General features: G+C 45.0%; 1 protein-coding gene across 9 annotated transcripts in view; it reads left to right on the top strand.

Annotated features, from left to right (window-relative positions):
• Positions 1-12,794, top strand: part of auts2a (activator of transcription and developmental regulator AUTS2 a) — a 270,462-nt gene extending 257,668 nt beyond the window's left edge. For 4 of the 9 annotated variants that reach the window (XM_047330435.1, XM_047330434.1, XM_047330441.1 and 1 more), the window contains 13 exons: positions 328-892; positions 2,324-2,625; positions 3,798-4,036; positions 5,072-5,116; positions 6,256-6,351; positions 6,458-6,529; positions 6,811-6,840; positions 7,296-7,367; positions 8,189-8,330; positions 9,288-9,368; positions 9,470-9,553; positions 9,775-10,027; positions 10,193-12,794. In XM_047330435.1, the coding sequence (XP_047186391.1) occupies positions 328-892; positions 2,324-2,625; positions 3,798-4,036; positions 5,072-5,116; positions 6,256-6,351; positions 6,458-6,529; positions 6,811-6,840; positions 7,296-7,367; positions 8,189-8,330; positions 9,288-9,368; positions 9,470-9,553; positions 9,775-10,027; positions 10,193-11,435 (3,224 nt within the window). In that variant the 3' untranslated portion in view covers positions 11,436-12,794. The remainder of the gene's footprint in view (positions 1-327; positions 893-2,323; positions 2,626-3,797; positions 4,037-5,071; positions 5,117-6,255; positions 6,352-6,457; positions 6,530-6,810; positions 6,841-7,295; positions 7,368-8,188; positions 8,331-9,287; positions 9,369-9,469; positions 9,554-9,774; positions 10,028-10,192) is intronic. The other 5 variants (XM_047330438.1, XM_047330443.1, XM_047330436.1 and 2 more) reach the window with 4 other exon arrangements.
• The last annotated feature ends 9,090 nt before the right edge of the window (positions 12,795-21,884 follow it).

Here is a 21,884-nt window from a genome sequence, read left to right as displayed (position 1 = left end):
TCAGCTCAAAGGGCACACACACACTTCTGCTCTTTGTTAAAGCTGAAGATGTTCATCTGCTGCGTTAATTTACCTGATCATTGTGTTCATTTTGCATATATACGCAGCTATATGAATGTCCAAGATGGTGTAGAGGGTTTGGAGTTTAAGCTGGTTCTAATTGATTGTTGAATGTTCAATGATTAAACTTGCATTTTCCAATATGTCGGTGAAAATGAATTGTTTGTGATGTTCTTAACATTTCCTTCAAACACCAGCTTGGAAAGTAAGAAATGTTGTTAAGAGATGTAGTCTTTGTTCACACAGTTTTTCTCTTGTTTTACACAGCTCCAGATTTTAGCATCAATGTGCTCTCCACCAATGGCAGCCAGGAGCCTACTGGCCCAGGCCTCCTCAAGCTGTCAGGCCTAGAGCGCAGTCAAGAGAGGAGCCAGGAGAGCTGCAGGGACCCCCAACCCCCTGCGTCCAGCACCCCCAATCAGCCTTTACCTCCCCAAGACCTCCCCCTTTCCCAGGCCAAGCCCCAGCTGTCCGTCACCCGGCCCCTGTCCCCTAATTGGAGCCAGGTGAACGGCCTTACCCAGGCACCGGCCTTGACCCACCTTCCCCCACATTCAGAGGCTCTCCCCAGGCCTCAGACACCTGCAGCCCTGCCTCTCGTCCACGGCCAAGAGCCCTCGCTGCCCCCCCCTCCCCGGCCCCAACACCAGCCTGAAGTGCTGTCTCACCCTCGGCCACCACCAACGCCCAGCCTCCACCCACATCCACCATCGCCTGCCCTTCCAACCCACCACCCCCACCAACAGCATCCCAGTCAGGCAGGGCCCCACCGGCCCCCATCGCGCTGCCACCCCCGGCCCCCCTCTGCCTACAACAGCCTCAACGGCCACAGGTAAGGCTAATATGCCACAACCTCATGTAAAAATGTTTTCTAGGACGGTTTGAAATGTTGGTGAAAAAAGTCTGGAGCCCTGGACAGATCAGTTTATATGACATACATGTCCTCATGCAATCTGATGCAGAACATAGCAGGCAGACCAGACAGTGCAGACAAAACCTCCACATTCCCACTTGAAAACACTAGCATATTTCTTGAGCTTGAAGTACGCACGATGCCCAATCAGTATGTAAATTGCTGGCAGACAAAGCTCCTGAGCCAAACAGTAGTAGCACTGCTTATTAACAGCGAAGTAAAAGGGCCACACTGCTCCCTGAGTGCCTGTGAATTATTAGCCACCCACATTGTCATCGGGGCTCCGTACAGATTCCAGCCCCCATCAGTCACACAGGAATTATGTGCAGTGTTATAGTATAACCTTGAATTGGCACTGCACTGTTTTTATTTTATATGTGCTTGACAACAGTAGGAAAATGGGCTCAAAGTTGTAATATTCTGTCTAAATTAAATCAAATTCTTCAGGGAGCTTGTCATTTCGTCAGGTTATAAAGAACCCTCTGCAGAACTCCACTTTGTACATTAAAATACACCATCAGTTATTTTTTTCATACGATTAAAAAATAACAATAGGGCTAGTTCAAGGCCAAGTATAGTCTGTTGTCTTCTAGATTTGGAGAAGCACGGAGACTCTTCATTCATGTAAGACTCCAGGACTGCGGCACAGCTCCTTCAGAACCCACTCAGTCCCAACAGCAGCTCTGCCTCACAGGCTCTGAGGACTTGGCTTGGCTCCCACTCTCTGTGCCAGCGCTGCCAGTCTGGCAGTGCCCCAACAGGGCCTGGCACCCTCTGTGAATAATCACGGCCGGGGCCCACAGCAAAGACCGAGCGCGTCAAATGAGCTTTTAGGCTTAGTACGTGGAGCTGTGGAGACACCAGCTCTGTGGCTGCCCCCAAGGAAACCCCCCCCACAAACACACACACACTACAAAAGACTGTTTGCTTACACATGCATAGACGCCCTCTCTCCCTCGCATCCCATTTTTCCCACATGTTCACTACCTGGTTCTGGAGGAAGTGCCTTAACAGAAGCTGTTCAAAGACAGATGCTTGCTCTGTTATGCTTGCCGGTGGTGTTTTATTTGCATCTGATGGTGCTGTGAATGTGGTGTTTTTCGCATACCATGTTTGTCTGGGATTCTGCGAAGCACAAGCGAGAAGTAGGGAGGCGTTTGTAAATGGAGGACAGTTGAGGTGTGAAAACGCTGCGCTGGGAATTGAACATTGGAGCAGATGGAGATAAGGGGGTGTGGAGGAACAAGTGTTAATTTTGACTGATCACGCATCACTTTACATCGTTCCTTTCTTCATATTCCTCCTGTTTCCTTTCTCTCTCTCTCTCTCTCTCTCTCTCTCTCTGCACAGTAGCAGCAGAAGCAGTACCCCAGGCACCAAGCCCCACGGGCCCCCGGGTCCCTCCTTTCACCTCCCCCACCACCCAGCACCTCCTGCTGCTGCAGCGGGAACAGCAGCAGCCTCCACCTTCCCTCTGCCCTTGGGGGCTAACCAGAGCACCCCCCACAGCTTCCCCTCTGCCTTGCAGTCCTCGCCACACCCCCATCACCCCAATATGTTCGCTCCTCCAGCAGCCTTGCCTCCACCACCACCATTGACCTCTAGCGCCCTACCAGTACCTGGACATCCTGCAGCTGGGAGTGCCTATTCAGGTAAACATCGCAGGCTGCCAGCAACAGCGCCCTCAAGTGGTGTGGCAGTAGACAGCGCATTAGGCTGACGAAAAAAACAGTCTCTTATTTTAGCCTGTTCTTGCATAATGACCGTTACCGAGAACAGTCAAGAAACGTTGGAGTCATTTCACAGCAGCCTTTGAGATGTTGAGACAGATGGACAGAATGTTACTGTGGTAATTATTTAAAGAATCAAGCCATGTGCTCCATGCCTGGGGTTTTGTGTGTTCATAGTCGTGTCGGACAGTTCAAGTTCAGTCTGTCATGCTCTGATTGATCGATTTTCACACACCAGTAATATCCAGCAGCAAGTCAGGCCACATAGCAAAAGTGATTACAGACCCCGTGCACATTTCCACGCAGTGCTGCTACGCTAAATGTCAGGGTCAGTGTGGGAGGAGGGGCGGCATTCCAGGAACTTCCATTTTAACCTAGAATGGTGCTCGTGTGAGAGAAATCGATTTGGTCAATACGGAACAGAGTGAGCTGGATTTTATTCAGAAGATAATAATGACATTTTTATGAAGAGAAAATTCCACCTCCACTCCCAGACCAATAAAGCTTGAAATGAATGCAGAAAATATTGTAGTGAGCCACTGTGGAATAAGAAGGATAAGGTTACTCTGGAGGGGACATAATCTCTCAAGCCCGGCTCTTTTGAATTTCGAAGAAAAGCTAGTGATTACTTGAAATCCATTCTTTCTCCACAGGCTGCGCAGAGGTTATTAGAACAACAGATGCTGTTCTCTCAGAGGGACTCCAGCGTATCAAATCACAACATTTGACAGTTCCAGCAGTCTGTCAGTTTTAATCATCTCGTGCTTCGCTTGGATTTAAAATGACACGCTGACAATCACAGTCTTTTACCGGTTGCCTCATTTTTTGTTGTCGTTGATATGACTTCCATTTTGATCGCATCCACAGCTCTGTGATTAATTTAAATTCACTGTAATTAAATAAGTGGAATATGTCTTAATTAGATGTCTTAAAAAGGGAAAATTTGACAGTGACACTTTTCACATACCATACCTTACATAGTGGGTTCTGAGGCCACAGAGTGTATATTCAGAGGCTGTGTGTAATCGACATTCACCCTTTTCCTTTTTAACAAACTCAGTCCTAACCCCGCCCTCTTGCTTCTACTTCCTCAGAGCAAGAACTTCTACGCCAGGAGCTCAACACCCGTTTCCTGGCCTCCCAAAACGCCGACCGCGGCGCCTCGCTGGGCCCTCCGCCCTACCTGCGCACAGAGTTCCACCAGCACCAGCATCAGCACCAGCATCAGCACCAACACACCCACCAGCACACGCACCAGCACACCTTCACGCCCTTCCCACACGCCATCATGCCCACCCCAGCACCACCTATGGTGCGTACCCCTGCCAGAAATGTGAGGATAAGTAGAACGCAGCTGTATTGGGTTGGAGAGGGTGGAGGGGGGTCAAAGAAAATTACAATAAGCTGATTTTTAATGTCTTCAAATTATGACTCTTAAATGTGTAGAGAAGTTAATGAGCATGGCACTGACAGTGTTTTTCACTTTGTGGGTGTAAGAGTGAAGATTTTATACAGTTTGACGCGTGTGTGAGCAGCACACTATAGGGACCTGAGTTTTTGTGACAGCCTTTCAATGATGACCATGTGTGTCTATCCACACTACAATGATGCCTTTATTCTCCCTGAAAGCCTTTCTAGTGTTTTGTCTGGCATACGCTGGGACTCCAGACTTTAATGCCGTTATTCTCTAAATTGGCAATAACTTGCCCAAAGCATGTTCACTTCAGAGCCAGCTTTCAGAACATTATACACTTAATTCATACCGAATTTAATGACATCATTTGGGCCCGTTTGGGTTTGTTTTATTACAGGCAAAATGCCTTCTGTTAAGAGTCCTGCTGCTTGTTGGGGGAGACCACAGGCAATGGGTGGCTGGATCTAAAACAGTCTCTCTCTCACACACACACACACACACACACGTACGTACGTAAGTGCCTGGCCCACAGAGGGGCTGCTTGGCTCTGATGATACCTCAAAGGCAGCATGCGGGGCCTCTGACAGCTAATGAGGCCATAAAAAGCCTCTTTATGGCTGCAGTGTTTAGTCTTGACTGGGGAAATATTCACTCTGAGCCTGAGCTGCACCATTAAAAGGAGACCGAAGGAGACAGAGCCCATGGTAGTTTACAAGGTCTTGAGATGATCATGGAAAGAGGAGGATGAAAACAGTCTGGCTTGGGAAGCGGTTGAACTTTGATTTTACAGATCTTGGACCTTTAATCATAATCCCAATCTGTAAGCATGTTCTTAGTTTTAAAATACAATTGGTGACGTATTTGTGTTGGCCTGAAATAACCCTGAACAACATGTGTAGGTTTTAATGTGTGTTCTACAAATTTGTACTTAGCTCTGTTTCTTTTCTCCTACAGTTTGAGAAATACCCAACAAAAGTCGACCCGTTCTACAGACACAGTGTGAGTTTTCCTACTGCAGACTGTACTCTGTGTCTGTTGCTTGACCATTCCAGCCCAGTTGGTAGTGTGTGTGTGTGTGTGTGTGCGTGCGTGCATTCCATCAAACTGTTCATCTGCATCATAATGGATATTGTGAGCATCCATGCTGCACAATTTGAGCCTTCGCCCTCAGCAAAAGTTGTGATTAATGAAACTAGGCAGAATTCTTAAGACCTTGGAGCACAAGTTTTATTGTGTGTGCATGTAACTATGAAATTATTGTGCATAGAATTTAATACAGGAGACTGCTTATTGCCAGAGGAATACTACATCTTTAACTTGCTTGCCATTCTTAGTTTCCATTAGTCTGCAAACAGCAGTGGCTTGTTCAGTATTACTCACTAACAGGGACTTACTTTGTTTGCTGAATCTTCCACACACCTGCTGTGTGTCTGCACAAGAAAGCTTTTTCATCAAACTGTCCCTCAGAGCTGAGATAGATTTGTGTGCATATCAACCGGGGGTCAAACAGACGTTAAAGAGTGTTGCTGGTTTGTTTTTAAACCCCTTTATTGTTATTTTCTCGCTCTCACCATGGACGCAGCAAATACCCCGAGGCCATTTTCTCTCTATGAACGTGGTGAAGTCTTAAAACGCGATGCAAAGCAATACCTTCCAACATAGCCTCAAAGGCTTCTATTAACCCCTATTGGCTTTAAATTATTTTTCTCCCCCATCTATGATTAAAGAAAAGCAAATTTTAAAATGAAAAACATCCTCTATTCCCACTAAGGTTAATTTGAATGATGAGAGTAATTATACCGAGTAGTTTTTTTACACTTCTGTTTCTTCTATGGATAATATTATGGAGGCCTTGAGCCTTTGTTTGGTTTACATATATTTTGCTTGTATTACAACAGTCTAGTTTTCATATCAAAGGAGTGATTCCCCTTAGTTAAATCCACTGGAAAGGAGCAGGGAATGTTTTATCAACTGCAGTACGTGAAACATGTAGGCATTCATGTGTAACTCCCCCCATTAAAGCACTCTTAGAAAAGTCTGGATGATGTTGCTCATCCATCACTTTTGCTTGTTTGTTGCCTCATGAAGCCGTTGTCCTCAATCATCCTCACGCCCCCTCTCTCTCTTCTCTCCCTCAGCTCTTCCACTCCTACCCACCGGCCATGTCTGGCCTTCCTCCTGTCATCCCTCCGACCGGGCCCTTCGGCTCACTGCAGGGCGCCTTCCAGCCCAAGGTAAAACGCAAACTGACACCACCACATTCGCACACTCTCCAGATGTACAAACTGGAAATAGAAGCTATTTACTGAGAATCTTGCATCTGTGTCTGGTGCTCTCTAGACCTCGAATCCAATGGATGTGTCCACAAGACCTGGATCCGTCCCACACACGTTCTTACAGAAGGACCCCAGGGTAACGGCTCATGCGCACAAACACACAACACTCACAATGTAGAGGCAACCTTTAGACTCTCTGGATATGTTGCATAAGCACTCAAGTCATCAGATGAAGGTTTTCAGCATCATAGTTTATAGCTAACATATTGTTCCTGCCTTCTCTCAGCTGCCATATTATTATTGGTTATTGGTCTGCAGAGGGAACCCTGTGGATCACTTTGTCAATTACTCCTGAAATGGAATCATTCAAAAGGGAAATTTTAACTCAACCTGTTTTTGTCCCTCTCCCTCCTATAGCTAACGGATCCATTTCGGCCCATTCTCAGGGTGAGTGCTTACCACACACACACACACACACACACACACACACACAACAAGCCACGATGGCTTAAAGGGTTTTTGCTAATGGAGTAAATGGTGTCTTTAATTGGATGAGCGCTGCACTTGGAGGCCGAGCATTGGAGCAGAGCCATGATTCATTCATTCATAATTTTCAGATGACTTGACTATAAAATGTGGGTTATGCTGCGTTCATGTCATCAGACCATTACAGATGATGGTATGATGGCAAAGGTGATCATGCCAGGGTTAAAAAGTAATGTGCATTGACAATATATTAATTTCATTGTTGGTCTCAAATACCCTGAGCATCAGACTTTGGCTGAAGGGATTAACCCATTTGCCTTTTCAAGCAAGTTCCTATCATTAGGTTCCAATCTGAATATACCAGAGCTTTCAGAAACATATTTTTGTGACAGCATGTTTTTGTCTTGCATTTACAGAAACCAGGGAAGTGGTGCGCCATGCATGTCCACATTGCCTGGCAGATATACCACCACCAGCAGAAAGTGAAGGTGAGGACTCATCTGACTCCTCTCTCTCTCTCTCTCTCTCTCTCTCTCTCTCTCTCTCTCTCTCTCTCTCTCTCTCTCTCTCTCTCTCTCTCTCTCTCTCTCTCTCTCTCTCTCTCTCTCTCTCTCTCTCTCTCTCTCTCTCTCTCTCTGCAGTGAACTTCATCTATAGTTAGATGTGTTGTCATTCTACATAAGGTTTTGACTTAAGGAGACAAACTACCACTTGTTGAGAGGCTGAGGTTGGGCGGGTTTGATTTGTCTAACATTCAACCTAAGACCAAAACACGTCATTATATATTACATTATAACCACAACGATAAAGAAGAAGTGGTCAAAGACAAAATGTGGACCCACTCGCACAACACGTTTTTTTTAGCTTTCTAGCTAATAATTAGTCAATTAGTTCATCAAGTATATACTTGAATAATGACTTATCTTTCTCTTTTCTGTGGTTAAAAGAAAATTGTAAAGGCAGAAGCTGATCTACTTTTTTGATAGTGATTTGATGTTTCACTGAGTACAAGTCACTTCTCAGAACACTTTGATAATAATGTATAAAGTAATTTAATGTAGGGTTTCTGCGGTCATAACCACTATCATTTCATGAGGTTTTAATGATGGGTCTATTAAGAAAAGGACACTGCTTGGTAAAGGAGTGTAACCTGGCAGCCTCAGGTTTGATTCCAGTAACATCTCAGTGTATCGTTGAGCTCAGCGCCTGCAGTAGTCACTTACTGAACTTATTAAGTGCACAGTGATAAGTTTACAGCAGCATGTGAAGGGTTTTACATGTTTCTCTCTGTTCCTCTTGCGTCTTCCAGCAGCAGATGCAGGTCGACCCTCACAAGCTTGACTTTGGCCTCAAACCCGAGTTCCTGAGTCGACCTCCGGGCCCTGGCCTCTTTGGCGCCATCCATCACCCCGGCGACTTAGCGCGGCCAGCTACGCTCTTCTCCGCTGCAGGTGAGGGTCAGATCTCTGTGTCGGGACGTTGATGCTTAACGAAAGTAGCCGTCGATCAGTTCCTGCTGTTCAGAGTGAGATGTTGTCTGTTCACATGATTGTTTCTGAGTTCAGATGTGAATAATCCAAGACAGCACAACCCACAGAATTTACCCACAGCATGAAAATAATAATCAAAATCCATATGGATTTCTGATCATTGCATCTCCCTTTACGTCATTAGTCAACAAAATTATAGTAGTATGTCGTTATAAGCTGCTTTAAGACATGCATTTGGGTCTGGACTTTTCCATGAAATGTCCAGCGAATGACATTTCCGGTCCAATTGAGCTCATGTGTTGGACAATCTCCTGCTGCATTCATCATATATGAGCAGCAAACTCAGGAAAATGTCCAGACCCAATTTTCCAGACGTTTTCTGGACTTCAAGTCTAAAAAAGGCTTTAGAAGGTCTTCAACAGCGTCTCAAACTTTGTGGCTTAAAGTTTAGCCAATACCATCTAAATTTAGAAAGCAAACATCTGCTTAGCATTAACTCATAGCCGAGGCTCTCGGGGATGTCAGGGTGGAGTTTTGCCAAAATCCACCCACTAAATCAAACAAGTCTCCGCTGTCAATCATGACATTTCACACCCCTTTTTTTATAGCATCAAATATCGAATAGAACCAAAGTGATCAGAAAGAAGAACGGTTAGGCACCTTTCACTGGGTGGAATATATTAGGCAGCAAGTGAATATTTAGTGCTAGAAGTTGAAGCAGGCGAAATATGCAGCATATGGATCTGAGCGACTTTGACAAGGGCTAAATTGTGATGGTTTGATGATCGACTAGTCAGAGCATCTCTAAAAGTGACGTTCTTGTTGGGTGTTTCTGATCTGCTGTGGTTAGTACCTACCAATAATGTAGTAAGGGAGGACAACTGAACTCTGATGCCTTCCCTCTCTCTCCCTCCTCAGGTCCCACACACCCATCCGCAGGTCCCTTCGGCCATCCGCCCCACCATCCTGGAAACTTCCTCACCCCAGCGTCTCACTTAGGTGAGAGGACTCTTCACATCAGTTCTTCTCAGTCTCATTTTGAAAGGAGAAATTTAAGTTGATGTTGATTGTATGAGGTAACATGTTGTTTCTCCCACTAGAACCTTTCGCTAGACCACCATCGTTTGGAGGACTGGGAGCTCTCAGTTCATCAGCGTTCGGAGGACTGGGTAATCCAGCACTAAGTGAGTTCCAGCCTCATGAATGTCATTATTATTGGCTATTATACTACCGAGTTTCACACTTACTCTTACAGCATAGCAATCACAACAGCTGAAGTAAGCCTGTCATGTTTGTTGTTTGAAATCTGCCCGGTCCAGCAATTAAAATTTTAGTCATTGTTATTCAGAACAAGTTGTGGCGATACGCATTTAACTGGCGTCCTGCCGTGTTTTTCCACGTGTTGAATCCCTAACAGCGGCCAACTCGGTATTCGGCCATAAAGATGGCCCAAACGCACAGCAGCACTTCAACAGCAGCAGTAACAGTAGCCACCAGGAGCCGTGGAACCGGCTGCACCGTACACCGCCCTCCTTCCCAACACCACCCCCCTGGTTAAAACCCACAGACTCTGAGAGGAGCGCATCAGTCAGCTCGCACGAGAGGGACCGAGACTCTGACAAGCGGGACTCGTTGGTCAGTAAGGACGACAAGGACAGGTGGGTCACACTACCATCACCATGTACACTCCATGATTTGATGCAATGTCTTGCAATGTCTCTATATTTTAGCTTAGTTTTTATTTGCAATAAATAATGGAGACTCCTTTAAACTTTTGAACAAAGCTACAGGTACTGATAGGGGGACTTTGTGTGTGTTTCTAGGGACTCTGTAGAGAAGCGTCACCTGAGCCATCCTTCACCGGTCCCCATCAACCCGATTAGTCTCCTTGGCCACAGCCGACCTCCTGAGCACCACAGGAACCACCTGCCCCCTGCTTCTGGAGAACCTCAGAGGGACAAGGAGAATAAGGCAAAAGATAGGGAGAGGGACCACTCAGAGTCCTGGAAAGACAATGGAACAGACGACCACAAGCTCAAAGACAACCAGCACAGCGACAAGGACACACCTATCATCCACGACAGCCGAGTCTCAGAGGACAAAGTGTCCAACAGGGGGACAACATCGCCCTACATCCGGCAGACCAGCCTGGAACGTCCCAACAGCGGCATGAGCAGAGAGGTCCTGGAGAAGAAGGTAGATCTGTCGTATGAGCACCAAAAGAAGAACAGTGAAGTGAAAGTGAAGGAGGAGAGGAAGGAGGAACAGGATGGAGTAACTGAAAGGCCAAGTGAGCACCCGGCACAAGCACCCTCCACACCAAACCACCACCACCCTCCCTCCTCGATGCCCATGCCCATGGGCATGGCTGGTGTCCACCCGATGAACAGCATCAGCAGTCTGGAGAGAACTCGAGTGGTGGCACCCTTCATGGGTATTAGCCCCATCCCAGGAGCTGATAGGTTCCCCTACCCTGCCTTCCACTGGGACCCAATGCGGGACCCCTACAGGGGCCTGGACATTCACAGACGGGACCCTTTGGCCAGGGACTTGCTGCTAAGAAATGACCCTCTGCACCGCCTGGCAGCACCACGGCTCTACGAGGCCGAGCGCTCCTACAGGGACCGTGAACCCCATGACTTTAACCGTGACCATCCCCACCCTCTGGCCCTGGAGCAGAGGAGGGAGCACGAGCGCGCCCAGCTGGAGGAGCGTGAGCGCCTCAATATGCTCAGAGAGGACTATGAGCATGGGCGCCTCCACCCCGCAATGCACCATCCTGCCCTTGACGGACACGGACACCTCCCTCACCCCGCCCCAGGCCTCATGGCCCCTGGACTCCCGGGCATGCACTTCTCCAGAGTCAGCCCCTCAGCTGCAGCAGCTGCGGCGGCGACCGCCCATCAGAATGGTATCCTGAACAAAACACCACCCACCGCCTCTCTGAGTGCCCCGCCCCCACTCATACCCACATTGGGTGCCCGACCCGGCTCACCCAGACGGACTACTCCCCTGGCCACAGATATCAGAGACAGGCCAACTCACAAAGACATTGAGGCACGGTGAGCTGAGCCTCAGTGCCCCTTCAGCCCTGTGCCTCACCCACACTGAATTCACACCAAGCACTTAGCTTTGGGCAAAGCAAGACTGTAATATAGCTGTGAATAACTTATGTGGGCAGAGACATGCCCGCACAATGAATTGTTTTTGTATTAAACTACAAAGAGACAATAATCATGGAACAAAACTAAAAAAAAGTTTTTCCCCCCCAGTTTGCTCCAGCTTTTTGTGCTCCTTCTTTTACAGCAAAGTGACGCAGAGTAAGAATGAACAATCTTGGAATGTACAGGTCCTTAAGCACTGACAGCAAAGTGTGTAGATATGTGTACAGTCGCTGTGCTCTCTGTATGGATTAAAAATCATGGTACAAATATGCAAAAGGGTGTTTTCATAGCTTTACTTTAAACAAATGGCAACAGAGGAGTATTAAGGCAGAGATTCAGAATGTGCTTTTTGCAACTTCCGTTTGGCTTTTTTGGTTGACGTAGCACACTAGCATTGTACCAGAGACCCCACATTCAACTATGCAACACATGTCTGGGCTCCCTTTCTGGAAACTGGCCTTCTCACCACTACAGGCTGTGAACCAATGACTGTCAAAGAGGCTGTATTCTCTCCACAACGCAGACTTGACAAACACTGGGTCCCTGCAGCCACAGACCAGCTTTAACTGATCCACACAATTTGGAAAAGGTTATGTTTTGAAAATTAATTTCTCAACTATCATGAATTGTGTTGACAATCCTAGATACAGCTGATGGACGTATTGCATTTCAAACGTTTTTGTATGTAAAAAGCCAGCAGCACAATTACTTTTTTTCATCCCACGTCCCTCGCCCAGTTGCCACCAGTCTTGTTCTGGGGAGAATGCAGCACATTCACCACTACGACAGCACATTCGCCCTATTGAAGGAGTGTAAAATACATGTTTTGGAAATAGGTTCTGTTGGTCAAACAGTGTATTAAAGTGCTTTCCTGAGTTGTTGTACCTAAAATCAAAAGACAAAAAAAGCAAGTCTGAACTACGGACAGTTTGTTTCTAACGAGCAGAGATCTATTTTAGTAGTCCACCGAAGGTCTAGTTGTGCGCTTCAAATTCTGTGATATCATGTTGTGCAGTGTTTTTTAATCCAACATAAAAAATGTCCACCGGAGCCATAGTGGTTAGTTGATGCGTATTTCAAAAGGATTGTAAAATGAGAAACTTTTTTTTTTGCTGTTTACCATGTACAGGGGAAGAAATGAAGTGTTTCTAGATCATGTACAAAAATGAGAAAAAAAATGAAGCGACTGAATCTTCAGCATGCTCCTCATTTAAACTTGTGTTATGTAAATTGTGCCATGTTATTAAAAAATGTGTACTTACCCCGTCTGTGGGCTTTCATTCAACGGGCTATATTTCTTTCTAAAGCATAATGACTTTAAATCATTACACTCCCATGGAGGATAAACTACCTTGGGTGCAAGTCGCACCTGCCTCATAAATATGTAAAGTACTTTTGGTTGTGAAGTTACAAAGATTTTGCCACTTGATACAGTCCGATGAGATCATCAATCGCCCAAAGAGCCACAAGATGAAGAACCTCTGCTGTACCAGCAGGTTCTGACTTACAAGAAGATGTCTTGGTAACAGTTTAAACTGGGGACACTCCCTGCATCACATCAGCTAGATACTCGTTCTTGGTTCAGTTACAGTGCTTTAAACATCAGCAGCCCTCGCTGGTAAATCATGCCACAGTACTTGTGTATTCATCAGAGGATGCAAAGGTATTGACATTTCCATTACACTGAATAACCACAGCATTCAGGCACCGTGCTCTGATTGATCACAGGTCACGCATCAATTAAATGTTGGCTCCATCAGTTGCTGGTGGGAAATGTGTGTATGCCCCGTGTTTCATCCTACCAAGTAAATGCCTCCTGCTCCTGGGACAAACAAATTCTCTTCCAGACCTGCAGACATGAAGTGCATCGAATACAGTATGTGGAAGTTCATGCTTTAAGCCAGCAGAGGGCGCCATACTGCAAGAAACAAATGTTACTCTAAGCCCCTCCCCCTGCAAGTCAAGGGGTGGAGACCACAATGTAGCCACAGCCTGCAACTCGCACTGACTTCATCAGAGATGCTATGATTAGTCAATAAAGATTATCAACAACAATTTGCAACAAGATTATCTGATTTCAGCTGCTCAAACGTTTATATTTTCTTGTATTCTTAGTCTTCAATGATTCAAACAACTATTAATGTAATTTTCAAGATAAAATTAAAATTGTCTGGTTTCAGCTTCTTAAATGTTTTAACTCACTGTCAATTGAATCTCTTTGGATTGTGGTTCGACAAAACAAGACCTTTGACACATCACAGGGGACCAGGCCAAACAATTAATCAGTACATTAAATCAAGAAAGAAGTTACATCACATCTGTTGCCATCTGTTGTTTACTTAATCATTGTGTCAATAACCTCATCAAATTGTGAAAAGGCTCATTAAAATTTCTATGGAGTTAAGTCGACATCTTCAATTTCATCAATTCAATTTCAAAATAATTTATCCGTCTCCCGAGGGGGCAATTCAAGGCAAGCAAACAAAGTGCACAGACAACTCATCCACACACACAAGACTAAAACACTGACAAATCTAAAAACTACAAAAAAGTAAAACATAAGAAGATGCCAACTGGATAGGTAAAGTTAAAGTGGAGGTGAATTCATTAACAATAAACTGACCATCTCTTGCACTGTTACCGTTCACCAGTCTGACGGCTTCTGGAATAAACCCAAACTTCCTCCTATTTGTTTTGCATATAGTCAATCTGAACCACATTCCTGATGGCCGAGGTTAAAAGTAATCATGGAGAACATGTTCTGAATGAAGCTGCGAGAGTGATGTTTGTGTTTGCGCAATCATTTTCGAGCTTTTGACAGAGATTTGAACCAGCAGATAAAAGAAAAGGTTAAATACTTTCAATAAAGGAAGAATAACACATGGTCAATATTCTTTGGTCTGTTCTAAAGGAGTTTAGTTCACATAAGCAGTACAGACGATGCTGGGATTATTTTTCACAATCACCTCTGTTTTTTCACAAAATCTCAGCCTGTCATCAAACACAGTCAAAGTATTTGTAGGTCTGGACAATTTCAACATTGGTACCATGAATTACCAATGTTGAAATTGTCCAACTTACTCTTGTCATTTCAGCTCTGGTCTCACATCTCTGACCAGGTCAAAACGTCCAAACTGGACCACAGCGGGGGGGCCATCTAGAAATACATTGGAAGTATGTCGTCTCCCTGAGTCATGGAATCTACCATTCTCTCTTCCTCCAGAGCTGCTGACTGCTTCTATCAGCCTTTTCTCAAACAGGCCGGTCTGAGCACTGACCCAACAAAATCCTAAACTCCCTGAGTAAACTGCTTTAGGGTGTGGGAAACAAACCCTTCCTGCACTGGACAGAACCGGGCTGTTCAGCCTCTACTGCAGGCTTTATGTAACTCAGCTTCTCCCCTTGATTTGCCTCGTCTGCCACATCATGTGGGGCTCAGAGGGACACATGGGAGGAAATGTGTGAGAAAGCCACACAAGAAGAACAAAGTTTGTATTGTTGGACTAAGCCATCAATTAATTATATAATATGCATTTCAATTAAAACAATTAAAATACGTATATTAAATTATCAATTAATAAAAACCAATGGGAAATTCTTTAAGGTTCTTCTTGTTTTGGGAGCACAACAACGACCCAGTGAGTGTGTTCACAGAAATTTCATTCCCTCTAATTCAGTGAAAGCGCCGCCAAGGCTCAGTGGTTATCAATAAATTAGATTAAGTAACAGCCTGAAAGGAATAGAGAAGCTATTAGTCTGCAAAGAGAGACACTATCCACCGAGGTGATTGACAGGAGAGTGAAAATAATGAGGTCTGACAGTCGGGTGTCGAATGGAGCTCCAGTAAAAAATGTGATCTTGAGAACGCAACTTCTTTATCGGTGAGACAGCGACACGACTGCACCAGTCGGCAGCTCCTGGTGTTTGACAGATCAGCGAGTGATGATGTTCTCTCTTCTGAGAGAGTATTTTGAACCACTGAGACGGGGCAATACCTGACGCATATTTAAACATCTAAATATCATCTGAAAATATGTGGTCAGATGGAGATAGAAATTCAAGTTTTGGGTGAAAGAGCGCGTGTGTGTGTGTGTGTCAGTGTTCCTGGTTTAATCTGTCATGTCTCGTGAGTGCGCTGACCTTTTTAAACTAACATTATCAGCTCATGTTTTTAAATGAAAGCTGTACATGTATGATATTATTAGGGGGGGAAAGAGTTGGCCTGGTCATAAAACTTGCCTGGGACTAGGATAGTTTGGTGTCATGAGCCAGGTGGAGGCATGATGGCTCCATGACACTCCTGAAGTCAACCACATAGTTTGTTCAGGTTAATGATTTCACCATCCTCCTCAAAACATGAACACAGGGCAAACCTTCCCTCAAGTCATGTAATGTAGCTTTTTGTCCACATGGTGGCATCAGTGCACACTCCAACAGTGTGAGCAGAGGAAAGGGAGTTTGAGGGGAGGGATGCTGAGCCTGTGCAGGAGGCAGGACGCAGTGGCCCTGTCATCTCTGAGAACCAGTTTGGCAGGTTGACTTCCTCTGACCAGCAGCATGTGCTCAGTATTTGCCCAGATTAAAAGGAACAGCGTCATCACACATACTGTCAAACTGGACGAGCAGCATTGCCCTGCCAGACGCTCCTTGCGTGGCTTGTTCCTGTGTTTGAGCACAGCTAAGAAGCAAACAAAGACACGGCGTTCGCCAGTCAGCTGTGTGAACCATGACGCCTGGAGATCAACCCATAAGCTGAGAGTCAGCTGTCTCATAATTGGTGGCACACCTCTCTCCACCTCAGAGCTCACGTGATGTCGGCAAACAAGAACATCTGACGCCTCAGTGCTATTGAACACAGTCCCTGTCTCTGGGAAATGGCGGGTCTGGGTCATGGAAATAGACAGAGGATCATATCTTCTAAGAGGAATCAAACAGCCTGGGATTAACATGCAGATATTCAACATCCCCTCCTAATCATACGTGCCGTGCATGTCTTCCATCACCTTGATCTCATGTAGCACAGAGCGCTGGCTCTGGCCAACACACCACCCTTTCCCCTGAAGAAAAGCAGTTATTACACAGGAATGCTTATAGTCTTTCCTCCCTGCTGACACCAGTTCTAATCAGAACCAAACAAACGCACTTGGGCGCTACTAAAAATACTTTCCTGTTTATAAATGGGAAGGCATCCCACTCTCAGTGGTGACGTTCCCCTGGTGTTTCCATTCTCCTGCGTAAAAGCCAATAAACACAGGTCTACCAGTGCCGCTGTTGGTTCTGCTGCACAGGCCAAACGGAGTTCAAATCATTCATCCATTAGTTGAATCGTTTGAAAGAGGGCAACACATCCAAGTGGCGAATGGATGCTAACGTCGCAGGGTCAAGATCAAAAGAGTTAAAGCCGGCCTCAAATATGAAACTCTGGATTAGCGCACAGTGGATCCAGCCCTCCGGTGAACCCGAGGACATGAGCATAATGTTTCAGACGTATGTGTCCTGCTCACAGCGGTCGGGATGAATGGAGCTGGTCTGGCTGCTCTGTCAGAGCCGTGTGTGTGTGTGTGTGTGTGTGTGTGTGTGTGTGTGTGTGTGTGTGTGTGTGTGTGTGTGTGTGTGTGTGTGTGTGTGTACAAAGTAAACATGTTCTACCAGGTTCAAGTCTGCTGTAGCTATATGCCATTACAAAAAGAGAATTGTTCTCTTCACTTTAATAGATTCTTTTGATCCTCCCACATCCCAGTTCATACTGTACATGTGTTTGATGCTTGAGATAATTGAGAGGAGGACTGACGCCTTAGTCCCTGCGAAGGATGGAAAACAACGGTATCTGAAGATATCGTGACACTCGCTATAGTAACAAGCTTGATATACTTTACAGAAGCTGTGCGTCGATGTGCTTTCAGCCAATGGGAGAAAAACCCTTTCAGTAGGCAGGAGTGCCCTCACACAGCCATGACCTTCAAAGACAAACACTGTACAACAGGGATGAACTATGCATCAAAATGTTGTCAACATCACAATAAAGCCAAATGTAATAACTAGGCCTGTCGCGATAATTACGTTATCGACTTGTCGTACAACACATGAACATTAACTCCATCATTTCTATCAACCACGATAATCGCCATTATGTTTACATGCGTGTTTGTTGACATAGTCAGTCACGCTGCTTCAATCCTCATGTGCTCTGTGTCACAGGCAGCTCACAAACTGTGCTGTTGTCATCTGCTTTAAGATCACATTTCTGCAGCCTTGGTTTCCTCCATAGGAAACTGGCAGCGACACAAATGGTGTAGTAAAAGAGTGCAGTGATACAGGCATGGCCAATAGGCCTCTAATAAAAGCTCATATTATTCAGTTGAAAAAAAATGACAATAATATTGTTTATCGCAATAATAGTTATCGTGACTAATAATATCGTGCCTAGTAATAACCAAATTGCAGGAGCTGAGATGTTTTAGATAAAGGTAATATGTGTTACACCATTCCATCATTAATGAAGCATTGTAGTGCTACAGATAACATTCTCCAGATGTACGAGAACATGCTTATTCAGTACAGAATAGGCATGTTCAAATATATATATAACATCATAACTTATATATTTCTCTCACTGATTTTAGTCACTAAAATTGTGATTCACATGACAAAATATGTCAAAATTATAGCTTCATTACATTTCATTCAGGCCCACAGTGCACTGTAACAAAGCATTGGACAACTGCTTATCACTGGATGAAGCCAGGAGCCTTTCTTCATCACACATCACTCTGGAGTCCATCAGACATGTTGTGTTACCGGTCCTACTTGTTATGTTTTTTCTTTCTTCTCAAACAAGATACTCAAGGGTTCATCGGACTGGCCCAGGTATTAACCAACCATGAAAACAATGCTCCTTAATCCGACAAGTCTTTTCCTTATTTCCACCAGAGTGCCTTCGGACGACCTCTAGACACCTGATGCAGCGGGGCCTCATTAGCTGGGAGATTTAGCTCCACCAGTGCAGACTGATGAACTTTAATTATTCCAGGAGCTGCTCTTCCTGCACTCGAACATTTCTGTCTGCCGGCTCACATGGAACACAGCGTTTTGTGAATGTGCAGTACATTCAGGAAGTGTTCAGACCCTTCTCTCCCTTTCTTATGTTGCTGCGTTATGACAAAATTAAAAGAAATATATATCACTCATTATCCCATAAAAGCTTGTTTAATAAATTTTATTACATTTTAATTTTAATAAATTTGAAATAATTTTCTCAAATTCTGTTTTCAATTTGACAATATGGAGTATTGACTGCAGATTGAGGGAAAGATATAGTGTTATATATCTTTTTTTATATCTTATATCTTTATATATCTTATATATATTGTTTTGATGCAGCATTAGGCGAGAAACTGAAGGGGTCTGAATACTTTCTGAATCCACTGTATGTACAGACTTGATATTTGGTGTCCAGGATGTGACCGTAGAAGCCCAACGCCACCAAGTCAAACAGAGCAGAGATCCGAGAGTGACAGTTGATGCATTCTCCACTAAAAAACCACAGCCCACAATGTCCTCCATTGTGGGGAATCTATGATGAGTAGGCCATTGGAATAAGCCAACAAGAAGCCATTCCCCTGCGAGGTGCTTTAAATTACTAATGTAAAAGTCAACTAAGTCTAAACCCTTACTACCCAACTATCTGATGTTTTAACTGTGACCTGCCAAGACATCATCTGTCGTATTTCTCTGTTTCATTTATTTCACCGATGAAACAAAGAGTTGATTAAGGTCCTTCTCCCCTGATCGCTCAGTTTGGCCGGGCGTCCGGCTCTAGGAAGGTTCCAAACTTTTTCTACTTACGGATGATGGAGGCCACTGTGCTCATTGGGACCTTCAATGCTGCAGAAATCTTTCTGTACCCTTCCCCAGATCTGTGTCTCGATACAATCCTGTCTCGGAGGTCTACAGACAATTCCTTGGACTTCATGTTTTGGTTTCTGCTCCGACAACTGTGAGACCACACACCAGGTGTGTGCCTTTCCTAATCATGTCCAATCAACTGAACTGACCACAGGTGGCCTCCAATCTCAAGGATGATCAGTGGAAACAGGACGTACCTGAGATCAATGTGTCATGGTATTTTTTTCTTCTTTATTCTTAATAAATTTCAAAAGAACTACCGTATTTTCCGGACTATAAGCCGCAGGTGTTTTAATGGTTAATTACCACATGTAAGAGTTCGTGCACAGAGGGGATTGTCGGGAAAGAGATGGCTGCTTGAGGAAGCTCCCCTTTTATTAACATTTCAACAAACAAGTTGCATATTTGCATAACGTAATAAAACCACCAAAGTCCTCATCTTCAGTGTCGGAAACGAACAGATTCAGGGTGGCTTCGTCAGCCACTCTCTCCTTCGTTGTCGCTCTCAAAACCAACGAACTCCTCTTCGTCACTGTCGGAATCGAACCGCCTCTGAAGGGCCTCAGCTGAGCCTGTGGCGGCGTCCTCCTCTTCATCACGCAGCAGTCCGGCCTTTCGGAACCCGTTGGTGATCGTGGATGTTTTGACACTCCTCCCTCCATCAGGACCCACTCGCACACTTGAGCCAAAGTTGCTTTTCGCTGCTTTAACCGCGGACCGCAGACCGCGGACCGGTCCTAGAGCCCGTAGAGTTAAAGTTGGTGGACTGTAACCTGTTAGATTTGGGAGGTCCCCTAGTGGCCGTTAGCTGTAACAATCCATAGATCAGCCGCACCGTTATATAAGGCGCAGGGTCGAAAAATGGGGGGGAAAGGCGCGGCTTATAGTCCGAAGATTACGGTAGTCGCTTTGTCATTATGGGGTATTGTGTGTAGAAATTTAAGGAAAAAAGGAATTTTGTCCATTTTGGAATAAGGCTGTATCATAACAAAATGTGGAAAAAGCGAAGCGCTGTGAATACTTTCCGGACGCACTTTATGTTGGCGTTAGAACAATCTACCTATAGCCTATATGATCAACGCCTTTTGACAGTCATTTACCTGGAGTTCACACATGTAATGTGTAAACAGGCAAGCTTCGACCACGGAACACAAACTCAGTGCATCAGCTTTCATCCACTGCATCAGGTTCTGGTCTGGTTCCGCTCCTACTGCTGCACTCTATTAGGGTTGGAGTAGAAATGAAAGAGCTGGTCACCAGATAGAAACGCCCAACAAGACAGCCAATCTGGACAGTTCGTCTCCTGGTCGGACTGGGTCTTGGTTGCCACATTGTTAAAAAAGAAAGTGAAATAGAGCCATTTGTTGCATTTGATCAGCTCCAAAAAGATAACTGCGTCGCACATGAGCATGTGCATCTTTTAGAGCGTGCACAAGATTTGAATTTTTTTTCCAGCATCCTCTGTGGGGACCAGAGACGATGAGGGGTCAGAGAGGTCGTCCACTAACCAGGGGGTCGGTGGTTCGATCCCAGCTTCCCCCAGTGAGCATGCCTAAGTGTCCTTGGGGAAGACACTTAAACTCTAAATCGCCTCTGATTGCTCATCCAGCAGTTTATGAATGTGACAGAAAGCGCATAGCAAATAGTAGCGGTGTATACTATGAATGTGTATGGGTGAATTTATTAATTTTAATACAAGACCATGATTATCCAGTCGCTCAGTCAAGATGTACCTACAACTCTGGACTAATTTCATATTAGAAATGTATTGACATTACCTCGCAGGTCAGGTAGGAGGGCCTCTAAGCAGAGGTTTGCTTAGGGCCCCAGGGAAGACAGGACCAGCTCTGCATGCACAATACTACAGTCCTGGAAGTGGCTGAGTCAAATGAATAGGATCCAGCCATTATAAATGTTATTAATAACACCTGAGCTTCTCCTGCTGTGAAAGAGACCTGTTATGCAAATGAGCTGTGTGCAACAGTCATGTTATATCCACAGAGCAAATGGATGATATCAGTCTCTAGTAGAAACCAGTGTTAAAAGTGGGTCAACAAGCACCACTCAAACAACAGCAATCACGAGTAAAGAAAGCCAATCTGGCGGGAAAGCTAAAGAGGACCAGTAAATATACTGAATTTTTTTGTTCAAATTGTAGTGCTTATTTGTTTTTTTTAAAACCAATATGTTGTTCGTTGCCCTAACCACAACCATAGCCCTAACCAAATGAAAGGCAGCATTTAAAAGCTTGAGTGTGTAAAATCAGAGAAAATATGTGCAATGTTACATCGTTGCCCACCATTTTTGAAATTCCAGGAGACGTGACAATACACATGCGCAATAGTTAACCAGTGAACAAGCTCATGTTTATCGTGTTCTCGGTCGCAGACATACCTCGAGCCAATCACCTTGTAGCATTTCTTTACAATACTAATATTATATGATA

Source organism: Scophthalmus maximus, chromosome 2 (genome assembly GCF_022379125.1).
Source record: "Scophthalmus maximus strain ysfricsl-2021 chromosome 2, ASM2237912v1, whole genome shotgun sequence".
In the NCBI taxonomy this organism is placed as follows: domain Eukaryota; kingdom Metazoa; phylum Chordata; class Actinopteri; order Pleuronectiformes; family Scophthalmidae; genus Scophthalmus; species Scophthalmus maximus.
The sequence above is the reverse complement of the archived record's forward strand: the minus strand, read 5'-3'. Positions and strand labels throughout refer to the sequence as shown.